The sequence below is a fragment of the Camelus dromedarius genome, chromosome 5, assembly GCF_036321535.1.
Source record: "Camelus dromedarius isolate mCamDro1 chromosome 5, mCamDro1.pat, whole genome shotgun sequence".
Classification (NCBI taxonomy): Eukaryota; Metazoa; Chordata; class Mammalia; order Artiodactyla; family Camelidae; genus Camelus; species Camelus dromedarius.
In genome coordinates this window covers 63,940,006-63,963,497 of record NC_087440.1, presented here as the reverse complement: position 1 = coordinate 63,963,497, position 23,492 = coordinate 63,940,006, and the positions used below count along the sequence as shown (strand labels likewise).

The 23,492-nt window shown below is 35.1% G+C and overlaps 1 protein-coding gene across 9 annotated transcripts in view; it reads right to left on the bottom strand.

Moving 5' to 3' along the window:
* The window catches only part of GPHN (gephyrin), a 430,038-nt gene that overhangs the window by 78,802 nt on the left and 327,744 nt on the right, over positions 1–23,492 (bottom strand). For all 9 annotated transcript variants that reach the window (XM_010976627.3, XM_064486047.1, XM_064486048.1 and 6 more), the window contains 2 exons: positions 19,544–19,681; positions 8,281–8,373 (listed from right to left, as the gene is read on the bottom strand). In XM_010976627.3, the coding sequence (XP_010974929.1) occupies positions 8,281–8,373; positions 19,544–19,681 (231 nt within the window). The remainder of the gene's footprint in view (positions 1–8,280; positions 8,374–19,543; positions 19,682–23,492) is intronic.

The window sequence follows — 23,492 nt, the reverse complement described above, 5'->3', positions numbered from 1 at the left end:
AAACTCAGGTAGGAAAAGCTAATAATTATCTTGAACAAATTCTGCTTAGTGGTGGAGCTAGGACTGAAATCCAGTCCCTGAATTTCCAATATGGTATATATTTTTTATGATGGATCAAAATGTTATTTCCTAATCAAAATACATAGGCAGTGCTGCATCACAATTTCCACTGACTGTTTATTTTTAAATCGGAAGAAACACGTTCAGAATTGAGACGGAAAGAAATTCTTATCCATTATTTTTTCTACATACAGTATATTAATGGCTAGATGAAAAAACATTCCTGGAGATAAATGTATTCAGAAAGGTTTTCTTCACATATATTGTGGATTTCAGACCAAAACTACTGGCGAGGCAATGTCTATATGTGTTTTATCATCATGACCATTGCCTCCTTGTCATCTGCACACAGCAAAGGTTTGGGGGCACATACACAGAAAAGGTAACATTGTTTATATGAATAATTTAATCATATTTGCAGTCATGCTGATAAATAATAAAAAGAAGTATTTCTCCTCTTTTAAAGAGGACATACAAAATCCATTTTTTCTTTATGTGACTACAAAGTGGTATCTTTTTCTGAAGGTTTATACACAATACTGTTTCTAACAAGCCATTTTTTTCTGCACATGGCTTTGGTTAACCTGAGGTGAAGAGGAACAAAAATTAACATTGGACTTCAGACAATACCACAGAGCTACACTAATCAAAACAGCATGGTATTGATATAAAAAACAGACATATGAATCAGTGGAACAGAATACAGAGGTCAGAAACAAACCCACAAACTTTTGGTCAATTAATCTTTGACAAAGAAGGCAAGAATGTACAATGGAGTACAGACAGTCTCTTCAGCAAATGGTATTGGAAAAACTGGACAGCTGCATGTAAATCAATGAAGCTAGAATACTCCCTTACACCATACACAAAAGTAAACTCAAAATGGCTTAAAGGCTTACACATAAGACAAGACACTACAAACTTCTTAGAAGAAAAGATAGGCAAAACATCTGACATAAATCTCAGCAATGTTCTCCTAGGGCAGCCTACCCAGGCAATAGAAATAAAAACAAAAATAAACAAATGGGACCTAATTAAACTTATAAGCTTTTGAACAGCAAAGGAAACTGTAAGCAAAACAAAAAGACAACCTATGGAATGGGAGAAAACATTTACAAAAGATGAGACTGACAAGGGCTTAATTTCCAGAATATATAAGCAGCTCATACAACTTAACAAAAAAACCAACAACCCAATCCAAAAATGGGCAGAAGACCTATACAAGCAATTCTCCCATGAAGACATACAAATGGTCAATAGGCACATTAAAAAATTCTCAATACCGCTAATTACCAGAGAAATGCAAATTAAAACTACAATAAAGTATCACCTCACACCAGTCAGAATGGCTATCAATCAAAAGTCCACAAGCGATAAAGCCTGGAGAGGGTGTGGAGAAAAGGGAACCCTCCTACACTGTTTGTGGGAATATAGTTTGGTGCAGCTGTTATGGAAAACAGTATGGAGATTCCTCAAAAGACTAAAAGTAGATTTACCATGTGATCCAGCAATCCCACTCCTGGGCATATATCCAGAAGGAACCTTAATTCAAAAAGATACATGCACCCCAATGTTCATAGTCACACTATTTACAATAGCCAAGACATGGAGACAACCTAAATGTCCATTGACAGATGACTGGATAAAGAAGCTGTGATATGTTTATACAATGGAATACTACTCAGCCATAAAAAAGGAATAAAATAATGCCCTTTGCAGCACGATGGATGGACCTGGAGACTGTCATTCTAAGTGAAGTAAGCCAGAAAGGAAGAAAATACCATATGATATCACTTATATGTGGAATCTAAAAAAAAAGACAAACAAACTTATTTACAAAACAGAAACAGACTCACAGACATAGAAAACAAACTTATGGTTACCAGGTGGGGGGGAGAGGGTGGGAAGATCGAGATTTGCAGATACTAACTAACATATATATATAATAGATAAACAAATTCATACTGTATAGCACAGGGAACTATATTCAATATTTTGTAGTAACTTATGGTGAAGAATATGAAAATGAATATATGGTCATGTATGACTGAAGCATTGTGCTGTGCACCAGAAATTGATATAACATTGTAAACTGACTGTACTTCAATAAAATACACACACACACACACACAAACATTGGGTGTCTTCTATGTACTGAATGTTATATCCTGTACTTTTTAGACATTGTCTCAGTTAATAAACTCTTGGCTTTCTTATATTTTTTGCAATCCTATTATATTTTCAGTGTTCACGTGTAAAAACAAGAATATTGTAGTTTTCCTGCAATGGTGTTATTATGCTGCTTTCATGGGTTCTTTTTTCTTCTGAAAAAAATGAAATGATTTAAAACAGACATAGAAGTCATTGCTTCAACAATTACGAACATTTTGCCAATTTTGTTTCCTCTATCTCTTTCTATATTTCTTCTCTATGAAGTTGTATCTGACTTTCCTTCCTTCCAGAGTCACTTGGTGAGGATGAATATTACCTCATGAAACTTACTTTTGTTTATATATATGCATGGATATATATATTTATACGTATTGTATATGTTACATACATATGTATGTGTATATCATTAGCTTGTGATGTATGACGTATGTCTGTATCTCTTTTGTTTTCCCAGTGTATTCCTGAAATAACTCTAATTATGGTTTCCTGTGGTATTTGTAATCATTTGCTTATTTGTCTCAGGGAAATTCCTGGTACTTGCTGAAGAGAAGGTATTAAGTAAAAGTTCAATATGCGAAGTATTCAAATGTTCAATAAGTGAATGAGTGTGGCTCCTAAGAAACTTTTTAGAAATATGCATGCATGAATGAACAAATAAATAATATTTTCCAGCACAGAATGCTGTATTTTGAATGCCTCCTATTTTCTGCTGGTCCATGGTTTTCTTCAAAATGTGAGTCAACATTCACCATCTTTAGAATGTTCAGAAAGATTGCTCTGATTAATCCTGTGTAACTTAGATTGTATCTAGCATAGTGCCTAGCTCATCACTGATGTTCAAGAAATATTTGTTAAAAGAATAAAGAAATGAATTTGGCATTTCCATAATACTAAGGTGGGAAGTCTGTACACTGACTTTTACATATTTAGTACTGTACTTTGTAAATTTTCTTAATTTCATAAATGTGTATGTTTTATCTCTTCAGGTAGATAATGAGTTCCTTAGAGGTAGGGATCACTTCTTTTCTTTCTTTTTTGAAACACTCTGCTCTTCAGTCTTCCTCCTGTTTCTTGTTCCCTCACTCAACATAAATGCACATACACTCAAAATGCTCTATCAATGTTCTGCACAAAGGTGCCAAACAAATATTATTGAATAATGAGTGACTAGAGATAATCTGGGGCAAGGTGGTACAGAGTGTCAGGGAGGCCAATAACTGAAAAAGCCCTTAAATGATTCTAAGAAGCAAGGTCCTTTGTTATAAGTAAGGTGCACTACAGGGGAGGGAGTATGTGCTCACTTTATGTTCTCCACCTTGCCCTGAAAATTTCCACCTGGGAAACATGCCTCTATATTGCTGGCTAAAGAAGGCTCAGTCAACCAACATTATAGAAGGTTCTTGGTACCAGTGGAGGAGTCATTTTTACCATTTATAATAATGCTTCTCAACCCTTAATATGCATGCAGATCACCTGGAGATCTTGTTAAATTACAGATTCTGATTCAGTGGGTCTGGGATAGGGCCTGTGGTTCTACACTTCTAACAAGCTGATGCTGATGCAGCTGGTTCAAAGACTACCCTTTTAGAGGAGCAGAGTAAGACTGAACCGAGTACAGACAAATTCAGACTAAAAGAAAACTTAAGGAATAAAACTTAGTAAACTACAACAGAAATCCTGATTTTACATCAACATCAAGCCTTCCTATTTCTCAAAAAGACAGAAAAGTAACAGTCAGTCTAAGTTGCTGTTATTTATTTTAAAATATCTATTAAAGAGACAGGTAAAAGAAAAGTTGCCATTTTCAAGATGAATTCTACCAGCTTGGGTGGGAGGGGGCAGAAGTGGAGCTATGGTGGCAGATAAACCCTAAAGCTTAGAATGAAATAAACTAAGTAAGCCACAGTATGACGTTAGAAAAGATGGATGGATTCCAAGGGTTTCTGTAGAGGCTTAGACTCTTTCCCCCCTAATTCTGACATCTCTGTTAATAAGTTTTCTTTTCTGTTTTGTAACTGTGAAATATAATTTGAAGGAAGTGATAAAAGCAATACAAACTAAATCCTAACAGCAAATGTGCTATATAAGTAATTCATAATGCTTAATGCTAGACCCTGAAGCTGCTCCCGTTTCCACCCTCTTTTTTCAGTGTCCAGAAACACTTTTTAGTCTTGCTCACCTGTTTAAGTTTTCTGATTATATCATTTAATATAAAATTGATACCATTAGATAACTATTTATCATGGCAATGTATAGAAAATGATCGTTCCCAAGCCATTCGCCTCAGAATTATCCCTCATTTTCATTTTCCAGCCATAGGAGGGCTCTCTTTGATCTCTTGAAATCTTTACAGCTATGCAGTTATTTTCAATAATAAAAGTCTCATCATTTCCATGGAGGGCTGAATAAATGGAGGCTACACAGATAGTATAACTTTCAGAGGTCTTAGGAAATATGTCCAACAGAGGAATAAGGCAGAGGGAATAAGACTTTGTTTACTCTAATTACAAAACCAAAATGTCTAAGAATGGATGACAGGCAATAGAATTTATAGAATATAATATACATATATTTATTTAATGTTAGTATTTATATATGTAGTAACATTAACATTATAGAAAGCATTTACGGTGGGGGCAAAGGAAGTTGACAAGAGCAGCACAACAGGATTAACACTTACTGCAGTGACACTGCGGGATTAAATCAGGTGAATTGTTTGGAATTTTAAATCTGTTGCCTGGAAAGCAGGGAACTAGGAATAGGACAGATGGATGAGAAGGCATTTTATATTTTTTACCATCACCTTCTAGGAGAAAAATGCCCATTTACTGTTAGTACTGGGGAAAGATGTATTATTTCCTTAAATACACTATTTTAAGTTTTCTTGGAATTAACTAAAAGTAATTATTCCAACTTATCTCTCTTCATATAAGTAATACTCCCATATCATAAGGCTCTCTTCTTCAACCAAAGTGTCTGCCAGTAGAAAGCAGTAGGTTGTCAAATGATTTGGAGAACCAGCTATGGCCAAACAGGATATAAATGGACAAAACAGAAACCCTAGAACATGACTTTAGTGAAAGACTAAGAACTAGCTCAAAATCAAAAGGTTATACTGAATTTTAGGATGCATTTTAACCCACCGAAAGGAAGTACAACAAAATGTTAACAGTAGCTAGATAGTGAAATAATGGGTAACTTAAAAATGGTCTTTTTAATTTTCTGTATTTTCCATAAACATGTGCTTCAATCAGAATGTAAAAAAGAAAAAAAAAACTTAAAAATTTACTTTACCTAGATGGCAAGGATTTATCTTACAATATTTTCCCAGAATTTGGTTACATATGGTTCTCATAATAATTACTGGCTTGTTTATAATTTTCTCTTTTCCTAAATGATCCCAATACTAATTCTGAAGTGATATGCCTTTCAAACTGAACATTTTCAAGAAAACTGAACTCGGTATTTTGAGATATTTTTGACTTTATTAACATCTAAGAAGAAATTGTGAAACACTGGGCACCCACATCTCTATAGGAGGGTGTGAATGTATCAAGATGATTAGCTTAATCAGTGTGAAGGGAAAAATAATGCTTTAGAAATATGAATAGAATTATTGCATTGCTTCTAATTGGTAATATGTTACTTTCAATTTCTTTTATCTGCTTTTATCTTTCAAATTCACTCCGCCCTGAATGCAGTTTTAGGTTTACTAGGTTACAGGTCTTTCTATCATTTATATCACTGCCACTTGATTCCTGTCTTCTTTGTATTCTATTCTTTCTTATTTTTTAAAAAGGTGTTCCTACTTCTTATTTCTTTAGCTACTTTTTACTGTCTTGATTTTTCAACCCACATACCTTAAAGCAAGTGTTCCTCCAACTGGTTTGGAGTTTTATCCCACGTGTTTCTGAAGGATATTGGCTAATGCTTAGTGATCCAGAGCAAGTTAGTAACCTCTACACCTAGAGGGTTAGCAGTACTCACAGGTGCCACTGGTTATTACCGGAAGGCCTAAGGCAACGGCAGAGGAGAAGGAAAACAGGGAGAATAAATGGAGTGGGAGAAAGGAATGGGAATAAAGGAAGACGAGTGGAGAGAGGACAGTATGCGAAGTGGAGTGGGAGAGAGCCACAACAGCCTCAAGGATATTCTTCACCAAAACACTGCCAGGGGGCGCTATTATATCACAGAAAAGACCAAAATCATGCCTCTTTGTTCACTGATAACCTCTGCTGCCTTAATTATGATATATTATTTCTATTTATAATATATACACCCACACTAACCATGCTCACTTTGAAATTTAACCATATCCACGATGGTTATCTGTTATGTGTTATGTCTCTGTTATATGTTCCACATTCTAGAGAACTACCAACACCACAGGAAAGAAATAATGTGAATTAACTGCATGGTAGGTTACCTGTTGAACCTTTCATACTATAAGATGCCATTCTAAACATCTGTGTGTGTTTGTGAAATAACTAAAAACAATATCACTCTAAAACAAAAGATACGATATACTGAATAATTAATTTCTCTGATAGATTCTATAGCAGCAGAAAGGCTCTTTTATGTTTCATGTGGGCTAACTAAAAAAACTAAGAAGAATAGTTTCTTTTTATTGAGCTGCTACTACTTCATGTAAAAATCACAGAACAACATTCTATTTCAGAGTAATTCTGCCTCAAATAATTTATTTTCTCATTTTCTCTTCCTATATTTTCCCAAGTATGTAAAAAACAGACTTTCTTGTTCCTTTGGTGTTTCATCTGCTATAGTTGTTTGTTCTACTTTGGAAGTAAGAATTCTTTGTCATTTCATAGCAATCCTATATGGCTACAAATTATAAGTTCAAACTGAATTCATATTTTAGTTGGGGAATAAGAAACAAGAGCCTATTGAGTGCTTTTTTTTTTGGTGCCAGTTCCTTGAAGGCTTTCTGTGGTCTCGCTTAATGCTCACAGTAACCTGTTGGGATAAGTACTGGTAAGATTATCACTATTTTATAGATGAGAGAACCAAGGGTCAAAAAGTTAAAGTGATTTGCTCAAAGTTACATAGATGGAACAGGCAATAGAACCCAGATTAGTCTTACTTTGCTCAAAGTCCGTAACTTTAACCATTTGCTCTACTGCCTCCAACATAAAAAGATTGCTAAGAGATTGTGATGGAACATGGAGGCAATTAATGAATATATTCAATTACAAGAAAGAATAAATTATTTAAAGGCTAGATAGAGTTAAAAAAAAACCAAACCAAAAAATCAAGTAAGGGACTCCATAAATGACCATTAAAAGGGAACTGGCCTTCTTAATAGCTCTGATAAACTGGGATATGGTTTTAGACATTTCTTGATATGATATCGACCTAGAGTTAATAACCAATAATTGTTTCTAAGCAATTCAGTTGCATTTTCATTTTGGGTTCTTAGATTGGACTTTAGGCAGGCAAATGCTATTCAGTATTTGCTTTTGAGCTTTATACATTCTCGGCAACTCTGAAGGTGTGAGCTGCTGGTACCATCTGGGGCTTCAAAGCTTGGAAATATGGAATCTTCCAGGGAATTACAGGCTTCCCTCATGCTTGCTTTCTGTGAAGCCCTTGTTGATGTCTGCATTTAAAGCAGAAGAAAAAATTGCCCTCTTTATCCCTGTGTTGGGAATCTGCTCTTCTTTCTTGGACCACATAGATGTTTCCAATTAGAAAACATTTGGAAAACTTCCAGACCAAGACTGTCTGCTATCTGGTATGTGTAGAGGCCGAAAGAATAAATTATGGTACAGTGTTTTTATCAATCTCTATATATTTCTTTATAAGTAAGAATTTTTGAGTAACTAGAGTACTTTCACTAAAAAGTTTTAATCAAGATTGTGTCAGAAAATGTATAGGTGTAGATTAACATTGTTATCTGTGAGTGAAATTATTTTGACAGCCAAGCAGGAAACAGATGTAGCAGTCAATAGGTGTGTGACTGAGCCAAAAATATGAAGAAAATAAATACAGTGTGAGTATGCTGATACTCAAGCAAACCAAAATATTTACCTCGGACAGCATAGCCATCTTTTACTGATGCTGGGAACGGGGGTAGGTTGTCTTTTGCATATACATCTTGGGCAAGGACTCGCCCCATTCCATCTGTAAGAGAAAGGAAAATATGAATGTCGAGTGCAATGGGTTAAACAGGCAGTCTTAAACAAGATGGACATGTGTACTTGTCTGACAAAGCTTGCATAAGGGCTTAGTCACATCTCCCGATTTCTATCCTAGGGAATAGGGGACAGAAAGAAGAGATGCATCCTACTGTCTAAAATGGAAGATTAAATTCAGTCAATTAATAGCAATGTCTGCAGGGATTATCTGAATATGAGTAGCTACACAGTCATAAAAGATGTATTCAAATTGATGTGTCATTAATCCTTTAACAATCGAAAGATGATTTTCTTCAAAAAGTAAATTCTCAGACATGAAAACATAAAGCATTTGTTTATTTTAGTATGTTACAAGTATGTATAACTTTTATACCTTTTGCTATACTTTTCTGAAAATTTCCAGGTTTTCTACAATGATCACATGTAATTTTTATAAAAAATTTTTTTCCTCAAGAGAAAAGTAATAGGGGGTGGTTATAGCTCATTGGTAGACTGCCTAGCATGCACAAGGTCCTGTGTTCAATCCCCAGTACCTCCATTAAAAATAAATAAATAAACCTAATTACCCTCCCTCCCTCCCCCCAAAAAAGAGAAAAGTAAAGAAAAGGAAGGAGCTTCCTTATCATTCTATTTAATTTTAGTCAAAATTCTGGCTTTATTAACCTAAAAAAAATTTGTGATTATAAGAAGAGGGCCAGTAATCTATTGTGTGAAGTGATTATTCAAACCACTATTCATCCACTCCAGATGACAATCACATTTGGCTACAGCTCAGGAGCTGGATCTAGTACCAACAAGACTGAATGTTTCAAGAGTCATGACCAATTCTTTATAAATCTTCTAGTCAGAATCTGTCTTTATTATAACTCAAAAAAAATAGTAAAAAAAAAAAATCTTTATTATTATTGTTGTTTTGTTTTTGTTATTTTAAAGAAGCAACAGAATAATAAATAGGAGGTAGAGAAGGAAGAAGAGGAGAAGGGGAAAAAATCAGGCTTCTCTGCAAAGACTATAAGTAATACAGAACTTGATTTACATGACAGCCTTTATATAGATTTATAAAATTCCATTGTTTCCAGAGCTGAATGGGTAAGTCTTTTTTGTTTGTTTGTTTTTTGCTTTTAGCTTTGTTCTCCTTAGCCCTAACCTAGGGCCTTTGGTTTCCAGATCCTAGGACCTAGAAGTAAGTAGAGACAGATTTTAAATTTTGTATTCTGATCCATAGTGATAGTGGCATTGACTCTTCTCTCTTAGGGGAGTGACACCTGAACTGGAAGAGAGAACTTCTTAGCACACCCTAGCTGCAGGTATTCTCACGAGGTTGAAGCTATTCTGGAGCTATCCTAGAGCTATGGACCATACTTTGTTTAAGACCAGGGAAGTGGTGGGACCAAAAGGTCTCGTTTGGATTCACATGTACAACATTAACTCCCAAATGACCCTGAAGCTAAAAGATAGTCCCTGGTAGTGAGCCCCATGGCATTTGTCCGGATCACAGTAAATCTCCTGTGGTAGCGCCTTACCTGATACCAGTTAGGTCTGGGGTGGAGAATGAAAATGTAAGCTGTATACCAGCTCAGATCCTAAGAGAATGACTTTGCTTTGCTGGGATTTGAAATAGCTCAGCAATAGTGGTTAATAATCAAAGATAGTACCAGGGCTGAGTTTTTCTGGCAGCTGGTCCAGTTAATCTAGCAAATGTTTAAATAGCATTTCATAAATTACCAAGTAACATCATATATATAATCTCATTTAATCCTCACAAAAATCTAGCAAAGCATTATTAAATTCATTTTACAGATGAATAAAGAGAAGTTTAAGCAGGGTAAGTCACTTACCCAAAGTCATATATTTCATAGGTGGCTGAAGTAGGATTGAAATTTAGATCTCAGAACTTCAATCCTTATTACAATTGGCAACAGCTACTACCATTCATGTTCCTTCTATGTACTGCTCTTCCTCTATTTCCTTGAGATCTAAAAAAGCTACAAGGTGATTCTTCCAAAAATTTCACATAGAATTACCATATCCAGCAATTCTACTTATAGGTATATATTCAAAAGAATTAATAGCAGAGACTTGAACAATATTTGTGCACCCATGTTTATAACAGCATTATTCACAGTAGTCAAAAAGTGGAAGTAACCCAAGTGCCCACTGATGGATGAGTGGATAAATAAAATATGGCACATACATATAGGATTATTATTCCACCTTAAAAAGGAAGGAAATTCTGACATATGCTATAATATGGACTAAATTTGAAGACATTATGAAATAAGTAAAAATTAAGTGAAATAAGCTAGTCACAGAAGGACAAATATTGTATGATTCCACTTATATGAGGTAATAAGAATGTTCAAAATCAAAATCAGAGTCAAAATGTAGAATAGTGGTTGCCATGGGCTGTGGAGAGAAGGGAATAGGGAGTCACTGAGTATGGAGTTTCAATTTGGGGAGATAGTTTTGAAGATATATGGTGGTGATAGCTGCAGAACTATGTAAATGTATTTCAATGCCATTGAACTGTACAGTTAAACATGATTAAAATGGTAAATCTCATTTTATGTATACATTACCACCACCACAAAAAACTACAATGAAGTGCTGGCATAAGCATCAACGGTACAGGTTATTTTTCCTCCCTAAGTCTTTGCCAGGGAGTTCAAGAAAAGTGATACATGCTCATCATGGCTCTTCTTATTCCTATATTTCAGGAAGAAAGAGGTTGAGCACTTAGTATGCTAAGTTTGAAAGACTGTTGACAGTTGTAGATATGACTGTGGCTTAACATAATGCTCCAAATACAGGAGTACTGATTATCTTCTGCTTTTGCAAGATTTGGACTCAAGGAAGTAGAAGAAGTTGACCAAGGTCTTACTGACAGCCACTTTAGAGAAAGTATCATCTGACTTGATTTCTCTCTTCAATGCCTGAGTAACTCATATATCTTATTGTACAATTTCATTCTGCAGGGTGCCTAAGGTACAGAGTCTACTCAGTCATAATTTGATGAAATTAGATTGTGGAAACTAAAGTAAGAACTGTGTTCTGTAAGTTTCTAGTAATAATTGCTCTCCTTCCCCCATACTATCATACACATAAACACTAAAAAAAAGCCCTCAAATCTGAGGAGGCTCAAATGATAACTCTGGATAGAGAAGATATACATATGACAAGGAACAAGTGAGTTATTTAAATGCCACAATCCACTCAAGTTTCATTAGACTACAAAATAATACACAGACCCTATTATAAGAATTCTGTAATGCTGGCATAAAACTTTCCTTGCTTAATATGGGAAACATTTATGCTGACACTGAGCTTTACTTCTGACAAGTGTCCAGTTTCTGATACAGAGAGTGATTTGCCACATCTTAAACACGGTGGGCTTTTTCTTATTTCTGTTCCTTTACAGATAACATTGTCTTGGACAGGAATGCATTTTTTTTTTCCTCTTTTCTCTCCCCAGTGAATCTCAGACAACCTTCAAGTTTCAGCTCAGATGTCATGTCTTTGGTCTTGTCTCTAACCAAGGAAATTTAGTTCATTGACTAATTTATTTGTCCATTCCTCAAACACTGGGAACTTTCTATATGCTAGACTCTGGGGACAAAAATACTAGTAAGATCTGACTGATTGCTTCAAGGAATTGAAATGTATAGTCTGTGTGAGAAAGGGGAATATGGAGAGATGAAGAGATGATTATAAGATAGTATGATATAGACAGTGACAGATATATGATCAGGGTAATATGGGAGGCACAGAAATCACCTAACCAAGAATTTGTGGAACATCAAGAAAATTTTCCTAGATGAAATGACACCTAAGCTGAGTTTTAAAGGATAGGTAAGAACTAAGTAGGACAGGGAGAGCATTTTAGAGAATAGAAGCAGGATCAAGGGATTTTAAACTTAATCTTGTGAAAATGGGAATTCAGTGAAGGATTTTTAAGGAGGGTAATGATTTCAAGCTAACCTCCCAGCAGCATTTAAGTCTTTTCAGAGATCATGAGTTCTACTTTTTAGGAACTTGCCTAGTGACAAGATATAAAATGGTTTGGAGAGATTTTACTTAGCCTTTATATTCTCAAAATATTTGCATCCATTTGTTATCTTACACTTTTCACATTACATTACGGTTGTTTGTGAAATATCTTGACTTCTCCATTAGGTTGTGAATTCCTTGTTGTCACAGTATATCTCACTCATCCTTGTATCTCCATTACTAAGCATAGTGCTTGGTACTTAAAAAGCACCCAGTAAATGTTGAATGACTGAGTTAACGAATGAGTAAGTTAATGATCAGGACTAAGGAAGGAAATGAAATTTCTTAAGTTTCTAAAGAAAGAGAACTGTATTTTTCTTTCTTTTATGTCTAATCAAACCAACAAATATAGGTTATATTCAAAATGCCTTTTAGTAGCCTGGACTTCTAGAGCAGTCTTTGTTATTATTTAAATTCAGTTCTTCTTAAAAGGCAAGGACAAATCCAAGAGAAATGAAAACATATGTCTACACAAAAACACCTGTACACATATACTAGCTGCAGCATTATTCATAATAGTCAAAAGATGGAAATAATCCATCAATCCATCAACTGATGAGGGATAAATAAAATGTATATATACACAACGAACTATTACTTGGCCATAAAAAAGAATGAGGTACTAATGGAAACTATAAAACATTCCTAAAAGAAAGAAGATATAAATAATTGGAAAGACATCCTTTCTTCATGGATTGGAAGACGTAATATTCTTAGTGCCCATACTACCCAAAGACAACTATAGATTCAATGCAATCTCAATCAAAATGCAAATGGCACTTTTTGAAGAAATAGAAAAATTCATTCTAAAATTCATATGGAATCTCAAGAGATTCTAAGCAGCCAAAACAATTTTGAAAAAAGCAAAGTTGTAAGACTCACACTTCCTGATTTCATAACATATTACAAAGCTACAGTAATCTAAACAGTGTAGTACTGGCATAAAGACAGACAAATAGATCAACGGTGTGCTGGCTCATTTTATGTGTTATCTTGACTGGCCATGGAGTACCCAGCTTAAACATTATTTTGGGGTGTGTCTACGAGAGTTTTTCTAGATGAGATTAGCATTTGAATTGGTGGGATCAATAGAGTATACTCTCCATCGTGGCTGGGATCATTCTGTCTGTTGAGTGTCTGAATAAAACAAAAGGCAGATGAAAATACTTGCCCCTTTTGCTTCCTGTCTGCCTGTTTGATCTGGGACACTGATCTTCTCCTGCCCTTAGATGGGATTTACACCATTATCTCCTTTGGTTTGCATACCTCAGACTTGGACTGGAATGATAACACTGGCTTTCCTGGGTCTCCAGCTTGCAGACGGCAGAGCATGAGACTTCTCAGCCTCTATAATCATGTGAGCCAATTCCTCACAATAAATCTCTTCTTATATATATTCTATTGGTTCTGTTTCTCTGGAGAACTCTATCTAATACAAATGGAATAGAGAGCCCAGAAATAAACACTCTTTTATATAGTTAAATGATCTTTGATAAGGGTGTCAAGGTCACCCAAAGGCGAAGGGATAGTCTTGTCAACAAACAGTGTTGGGAAAACTGCATAGCCAGATGCAAAAGAATGAATTGGGCTCTTATCTCCCACCATATGCAAAATTTGACTCAAAATGGATTAAAGACCCAAATGTAAAACTCTTAGAGAAAAACATAGAGGAAAGGCTTTAAGACATTGGATTTGGCAATGATTTCTTGAATATGACACCAAAAGCAAAGGATGATTTATTTGAGAACTTAAAGAATGTGTATTAGTGCTGCAAATTACTTCATCGCAGGGGGCAGTCTCCCTTGTATACATATAAATACTGACATAGATGTTAAACCATTTCTTCTCTTTACCCATAGGTGGAGCCCGAGTAATAGTATTGAATAAACTTCGGGCATGTCATTTTAGAAAGGGAGCCAGGCAGCAGTAACTTAGGTACTCATGAAGCCCCCTTGTGTGGGAAGTTATTTTTATAGTTACATAATTGAGTAAAATTAACTTACAAAGGAATCAGACCTGTAACAATGGCCTAATTATCTCCCAATGTCATAACCAGGTAGACTAATCTTTCTATTTCATACTTCCTTCTATGCATACCATTATATATTTCCATATATATATCTATATATATCTTCTGTTTTTTTTTTAACGTATAAATATATCTCACTTTGAGTTAGAGACAGGGAGAAGTACCTCTGCTATGGCCAGTATTCTAAAAGGGATACTTCACTGCTTTAAACTCAGTTCAGCAAAACTTAAAGGTTCCTTGACTAGAATTGCTTAAGTCTTTTGTGGAAATACACAGGACCCAGATTAGAGATACTAAAGTCTTTGGTAATGAAATCTCAGAAAAAAGCCTAGAGCTTATAATCTAAAATAATGTGCCTAAGAAAGCAGAATCCTTTCTATTCAAAGCTCATAGTTTTTCCATTGTTAACTGGAAAAAAATTGGGAATTCCAGAATATTTTAATCTGACTTACAGTGGCCAGTACTATACCAAATATGAATTTGTAATTTATTCATATCATGCACTTTATAAGCAAAGAAGATGAATCATAAATGGTAGTCTTACAAATACTATCTTCCATTGGTATACCTCGCCCAAGAAGCCAAAGGAATCTGTTTATAGTCAGTGAATCACTTGCTCATTAAAGGCCTTGCTTGCAGATATAGTAGCTTAAAATAGTAGATATGAAAAAGGACAGACTAAAGACAACAGAAAATTCATCTGTAGTCAAAACAGATTAAAACAAACAATACACTTTACACACACATGCACATCTAGGCACTTGCTTTAGAAGAATAATTTTCAAACTGACTTGAGATGTATTGTACTATAATGAACTGAACAAGCAGAGCAGCAGTCAAGAATCCTAGGTTCTAGTTGTTTGTAATATAACTACTCGTCTAACTTTAAGAACATTATTACACTTCTTCGGTCCTAAGTTCCCTCGTCTATAAAGTAAGAGAGACTACTTGATATCCAACTTACCTTCTTACTGTAATAGTCTAAGTATTTCACATACTATACTCTAAAATTCCTTCACAGAGTTACCCTATGTCTATGACCTTGAGAGCAATCACTTCCAGCATCTTTGTATATATGATTTATCCTTAGTTTTCTGGGATTATTGTTGAACCTTCACAGACATATAAAAAATAATTTTAGAGATGTTATAGTTGCAAACTGATTCACAGATTCAGCTGTTCTGGACCTGCCTCAGGAAACATGGGCTTTCTTTTAAAGGCTTCTATAATTGTAGGGGTCAGATGATCTGCAGAGGCAAAATATTTGGGATTTTAGAGAACTGTGAAGGCTTTTCAGTCCTCCTCACCCCCCCATATTTTCCTACTCAGTGATTGAAAGATAAAATTCATTAGTTAGAGGTGTATCTAGCTGAAATCAAAATGAACTATGAAGTTCTGCTCATTAAAATGCAAACATCCTTGGTAAAGACAACATTTAAGTATCGCAAGGATGAGTTTCTAATCCTTTTTCTGGGGAGAAAATTCTTACCTTCAGTAAGAGAATTACAGGTCATATTTGACTCATGACAATCCAATTTATAGTGATTCACACTTAGATCACTCTGCTTTTTATACCCATGTTATTTATTAAGGAATTATAACAGAGAGTGATCAAATATGTCAATCTGTTCTATTACAAAACATATGAACAAAGTGCTATAGGGACATGGAGGAAGGACTCAACCCAGCTAGGGAAAGGGGGAAGTGGACATCAGGAATGTCTTCATGGAGGAGAAGCTTCTTCAAAAACATGCACGTATGGTGGGGGAGGGGGAGAGGGAGGGGGGTATGTTGGTTAAAGGGTACAAATTTTCATTTACAAGATGAATACGTTCTGGGGATCTAATGTACAGTATGGTGACTATAGTCAACGATGTTGTACTTCATACTTGAAAGTTACTGAGAGTAAATCTTAAGTGTTCTCACCACACACACGGTAACTATGAGGTAACAGATGTATTAATTAGCTTGACTGTGGTATTTATTTCACAATGTATATGTATATTAAATCATCATGTTCTACACTTTAAATATATATAATTTAAATTCATTAATTATACGTCAATGAAGCTGGAAAAAAAGAACATATAGCAGCCAAGCAGAGAGGTAGGATAAAATTGTTCCAAGCAAAAGACAGTATAGTCAAAGGCCTGTAGGTAAGAGAATAAGAGGTAAGAAACAGCATGGCTAGTTTAAGGAAAAGAAAGTTTTGATGAGAAAGAACAAAGAGAATAAACTAAAAAAGGAGAAAGAAATTAGACTATAAAAGGCCTTATATGACATATCAAGGAGTTTGGATTTTATCTGGAGGTTATGAGCAAGACTACTGAAGAGCTGTATGCAGGAGTATTAACATCAAATTTTCCATTTGCATAGATTATTTTGATATCAAATTGGAGAATGGATAGGGGGATGATAATTGGAGGAGGGAAGCTTGTTACAACAATCCAGGAAGTTAATAAAGACCTAAGTTCAAATGATAGCAGTGGGGATGGCAAACAAGGGATAGATTCAAGAAGGACGTCTACATCTACAACAAGTGTTGTAGAGATACAGAAAATGTTTAGTATTGGTCGTATTCAATTTACTAGTAGCAGGTATACATTTGTTGTATGAGTTTGGAGTTCAGGCAAGGTCTGGGCAAAGATAGATTTAGAGATCATTTAATAGGTGGTAATTGAAACCGCTGGTATGCATGAAGTTTCAAATGTGTGATTTGAAAAGGGCCGAAGACAAATACTCTAAAGAAAAGTTCATATTCAAGGAACTGACAAAGAAAGGCAAGCTAACAAAAGAGCCACTGAAGGAGACAAGTACTGCATTGTTCACCTGTCCCTCCTGCAGTACACAAAGTGAGATCTATGAGGCAGGAGTTTGTCTTGTTCATCTTTATATAACCAGGACTTCACATAGTGCCTGATATTTAGTAGATGTTTAATAAATATTTGTTGGGCAAATTGAATTGTATTTCTATATATGGTATGTTTTCTAAACACCTAACTGAAGTGCCTAGGAGATTTAATTATAATACTCTTTTGCATTAAAATTTGAGTTTGATCCAACTCACAGGTTGAATACAAACCAAACCATTATTTTTTATCATCATGTGTGGAAACACTTGACAAGGAAATTAATCATCTATGCACACTTTGCTTATTTATGAGGGACAACTCATTTGATGACCAAATGAAGGGGAAACAGATACACAAAGGAAAAAGAGAACCCATCTGACAGTAATATTTTTTTTTTCTAGAGGAGAAACAGAAATGGCCATTTCCAACTCTGTTCTTTCCTTAAAAGGACTGGAATCTCTGTCTAAATGTGACTTGGCATCACAGTGGGATTTTTCTAAGGACTGACATTAAGGGAAACTACTCTGATTACAAGAAGCTGGGGATGGTTAATTTATTCTGTAACAGGCAAAGTATTATTAATTTTTTTCCAACTTAACTTTACATTCATATTTTCTGAAAATCTCTTACTGTTGTGTGATATAAAAATATCTAAATAGTTGTACTTAATAAAAGAAAGAAATCTATTTCATTAAAATTGATTTCTGAAATCATGTAGTTAATTCCTAACTAACTCCCCACTCTAGTCAGTTTTATTATCTTTATTTCTTTTAATGAGGAGTAAAACAGAAACAAAAGAAAAGGTTTAAGACTAATGATATGCATATTTAAAAGAATGTAAGTCAAAGATGTAGGGTAGGTGTAAAGTATATAAAAATAATTTTTGTCTAACTAGAGTCAGGGACTAAAGAGCTAGAATTTGTCATTTAATATTTCACTAGTTTTAGGCTTTTTAATTTGTTATTTTACCTACTATTATTTTTTATATTTTAATACTGGAAAAAGAGTGCTACCACGTAGTAAAAAGAAGAATGTTAAGTTTTGAGTCTTTATCCTAACCCTTTTCTGCTGTTCTATTTGAGTCTGAGCTTTCTTGCAGAAAACTTAGGGTGTTTGTATAGACGCTCTCTAATATTCACTGAAATTGGAATATTTTATGATCTAAGAATTAAGTCCTTTATTTGTAAAATCAATCTTTTTGTATTATTTTTATTTGCATAATAAAAACAACCAGGAAACAATATTTTACTCAGATTGCACTAAACACATCTATCTGTACTGCATTTTTAGAAAGGGAAGTAGTTGATTAAAAATGGAAAACACTGGAGAACACTGCCACCTTTCCAGTATCTTTCCACAAGCTGATCTCAACGTGCTACTAAACTAAGAGCAGAAAGTGAGAAGACAGATGAAGCAGAAAAACTAAGATCAGACTGGTTGCTCAGTGATCCATAGATCAATTAATGTGGTTTTTACCTTTTACATTTAAAAACATGATTTCCACAAAGGAAAACAATTACGAGACACATTAGCGCCAATTTCTGTCAGAAAGGACATAAGACAGACTCATAGTTAACTGTTTCCCTCACTCAGTACTGACAGCCTTCTCTTCCTTCCTTCCTTCCTTCCTTCCCTCCTTTTCTTTCTTTCTTTTTGCCATGTGGTAGGTTTTATTAGATCAATGAAGAATGAATAAATCCAGTCTACAGAACATCTTATTCCTCTTCCTTTTTTTCAGAAAGGACTTCTATGGTAACAAAAGCCAGGTGACTTTCTATCCTAAATGGCAAAGGAGCTCTGGAGATAAGCCTGATACATGCAAGGGACAGACTGTTACTGGATTCTTGTCTTTTAGGATATTGTTTAATATCCTACCTTTCTTCAAAGAGATTTAAGGCAGCTTCTAATAAAAGGCATCTATGCATAGTACTTTACTTGTAGCTAAGAGCCCTCTCTTAAGTTTAGACTATTGGTATTTTGATGAACAGGAGAAACAGTTGACTTTTTTCTTTTCTTTTTTTTTAAATGTAAAGGAAGATTAATGGTATTTTACTCTGTATACCAGTAAGACTGATCTTAGAGTTGAGTAGAATAAGAAACAAAAAGACTGATGATAATAATTCTGATAATGGGTAATAACATTTCAGGAAAACTGTGTATTAATGTTATATGAATCTTACTTGGAAAAAAACCAGAAAGTAAAAGGCAATGAGCAAATGTAATAGTACCTCGGTAGTTGATGATTTCTGTCCCAAGCACCGGAGTCATCTCCAGGACTGTGATAAAGGCTTTGTCCATAGATGTGAGAGGGAAAGGAGACATGCGGTGTCTTCTCGCCACCTTGGTGATATCCACAGCACTGTGACCTAAACAAGAAGATAATTAACTAAGACTATGATGCTGAAGCACTGATTAAAAAGTGGGAAAGGCTTATAAATATCAACAACTCTCAATTTCATATGTCCAGACATGAAGATTACAAGGTGAGAAATTTTCTCTTCCTTCCAAAATATAGCCTGCTTTGGTGGAACATTAAATCAAGTCAGCAATGTTACAACGTGTGTCAAAAGTTGGTGAAATTTAATGATGATATTGGCTAATCATTTTTGAGTGCTTACCATGTATCATGGCGCTATTCTAATTAATTTTCACAACAACCTACAGGGAGGTGTCAAAATTATCCTTACTTCCAGACGAGGAAAGAGAAGTGTACATAACTTGGCCTAAATCATAAAGCTAGAAACAGAAGAGCCAGGATTCAAACCTAGGTAGCCTGGCTTCAGAGTCCATGTCTTACAACTACTGTACTAAACTCTGAACACTTAATGAGTTTGTTAATGAAATGAAATACATAAACTTGAATTTATTCAGAATTTCATAAGACATTTTTCTCTCCTCTAAAAAAGTCATAGGAAAAGATTGTTTTCTATAACTCTAACCTCATCTAGTCTTACAGCTTTAATATCACCCATACCCTAAAACTCCTAATTTTATATCTCCAGTCCCAACCTCTAACTTCAACTCTAGATGTGCATGTCATCCAGATAGCTGGTGGGTAAGAGTATATATACCTACAAACTTAAAAATTATCAAACGTGTACTTGAATGTGCAAAAGGCAATTCAAACCGAACATATTCAAAATCAAAACTCTTGACTCCCCACCCTCCTATCCTACCCACATGATGTCTTATTCTCTAGCAATTCCAGTCTCAGCAACTCCATTCACCCAGTGATTAATACAAGACCTTGGTGACATCCTTGATTCTTCTTTTTTCATCGGAATCATATCTAAACTATCGTTAAAATATCTTTAGAATCTGATCATTACTGTCTCTGCAATTACTACAATAGTTGGAACCATCATTTATTTGCTGGAAAACTGAATAGTGTCCTCACTGGTCTGCTTGCTTCTACCCTTGTCCTATTATAATTTATTCTCTACACAGTAGTTACAGTGGTCCTTTTAAATTGTAAGTTGAATTTTGCTAATCTTTGCTCACAACCCTCCAGTGACTTTCTATTTCACTCAGAATAAAATCTTCGCTATGGTCTACAAAGCCCAACATATTATGGCCTACCCTGTTCTCCTCTCCTGTCATTTTGCACCTTGTTCAGCATGCTCAGCCAGACTGGCTCCTTGCCTGTCCTTGAGCACACCAAGTACATCTCTCTTCAGGGTCTTCACACTTGCCCTTTCCTCTCCTTGGACCATTCTTCCCCAGACACTGTGGCTCCATTCATCTCTCATTTCTTTCAGGTCTTTGCTAAAATACCCCCTCATCAAAGAGGCCTTTGTTAAATATCTTATATAGAATATTACCTACCATCACTCTCTATTCTCTTTACCCTACTTTACTTTTCCTCATGAACATACATCTACACATACATACATACATAGATATTTGTATCTATATACCTCTAATACATATTTATATTTGTTTATAGCTTTCTTCTAAGTAGAATGTAAGCTCCATGACACCTGCAACTTTGTCTTTTTGTTCACTGTTCTTATTCCCAATACCTAGAAAAGTATCTGGCACATATTAGACAATAAAAAATACATACATATTGAATTAATAAATGAGTCACCTAATGACAAAAAGAGACTTCTTAGAGCACAATATCCTCATGGATAAATAACTTGGCCTTTTCTTGGAATCTTAAAGGTCTGTAGTCCAAAGGGTAAACATAAAAGGAGCAACTGCAAACACTGTTGCTTGGCTGTCCTAACTGCTATCCACAACTCCCTTCTTCCCCAGCCCTTCTCAGTTAAGAGCAGCCATATAATATGCTTCTGGCCAGTGAGTGAAGAAGTCCCTGGGTCAGGCTTCCGACTACAAATAAAAAGATAAAAGAGACAAAGCTTCAAGACAAGTAAGTTTTTGCCCTTCTACGTTTTTACTTAGAACATGGCTAGACACTGGGATGTGCCATAGCCATTTTTCAACCTTAAGGATGAAAACCTACACAATAAGTATGGATATATGAGAAGAAAAGGAGCCCAAATCTCTGTTGACAATGTTGAGCTGTCATATAAGCCCTGGACTGCCTGCCTCCAGCTCCTATTTCTTTAGTCCACTTTATAATGACTGTATGTATTGCTCAGCAGTCTGTAAGTTTCTGGTCACTGCAATTTATTAAATTTAGTACTCCTACCCCAACCCCAGAAGCTGCTTCAGACATATTCACTGACTTGGTACTGTCCCAAAGAGCTTCCATTCTAAGACAAATGACATTATCGTAAGTAGTCAAAGAAAAAGACATACAAATAGGCTTATACTTATTTCTCCCCCATGGGCAACCATAAAACTACAAAACTTTCAATGCTTGAAAGACCTTAGAAATTATTTAGTGCTAAATGTGAAAAAAATGTCTACTTTAGGGTGAACACTTAGAGAAGGATTATGTATGATTTATCATTTACTTACAATTGAAGTGTAAATTTATTCATAACCTACTTTCACTGAAGTCCCAGCCTTGTCATTAAATGTCATAAAAACATACTGTCACAACCAGTGTAATTGAAGATAATGACAGAGATAGGTGCTTCTGCTTTTTATTCAGGTTTATAGATATCAGATGTGATCTCATAAGATATTCCTTACTTTCTTTATGGTGCAAACTGTGCATAATCTTATAAAAGCTGTCCTTTAAAAATGTTTGGTTTCTGAGAAGAATATTGCACTTTTTAACTGTACAGAGAATATGCTTTGTAATAGAATAGAATTTTCTTACTAGAAAGCAAGTTTGATTACCAGTGATACATACATCCATTCAACAAGTATTTACTGAGTGCATTTTATGAACCAGGTGCAGTTAGGCACTTGGTATACACAGAGTAAGATACACCTTGCCATGAGGAACATTACAGCTCAGTAGAAGGGAAAGACATGTCAGTAAATAAAAAATGAGGGCAGGAGGGTCGTAAAACACCTGACTGTTCTCTAACTATAGAGACTGGTAGTTTTTTAAATTGGAAATTGCATACCAATTTCTACTAGCCTGGAAGAATCTTTCATATCCTTAAAATAATTTTGTACCTTATTTATATTTTTCTTATGGCACTTACCACTTTCCATCTTTTGCTATAGACATTTAAATACTTGCCTTACCTACATTAATTGTTGTAAATTCCTTGAAGGCAGAAACTATAGCCTATTAATCTTTGTATCCTTTGCCACTTTTAGAACAGTGTTTTCCTTATACTTATAGTAGGTACTTGAGGTATGAATGAATAGCAAATCCTTCAAAGTCAAAAGCTGGGAAGGGGGAAACAAAGTGGCACCTCCTGTTTCTGCCCTTTTGCTCTCTAAGCCCTTCAATATTTAGAAACTCTCTGTCACAAAGTGATTGCCTCACTGGATAAAAATCCAAACTTTGATGCTAGGTAGGTTAACACTGGCCCCTCGCTAAACTATTTGCATGTTATTACAGAGGCCTTCTGGAGATACAATAAATTAACTGAAAGGGTCTGAAAGGAGTAGTATTTTAATTCTCTGGCACATTAGCAGGGGTGTGGGAACATATGTGTGTGTGTGTGTACGTGTGTTCTCAGCAAGTGTTTACTGAGCATCTTCTATGTGCCAAATGGCTTCTTCCTATTGAAGACCCACCCGAGATCACACAGTAGGAACAAGTACCTACTTCACTATTAAACAAGGGCTAACTTGGTTGTG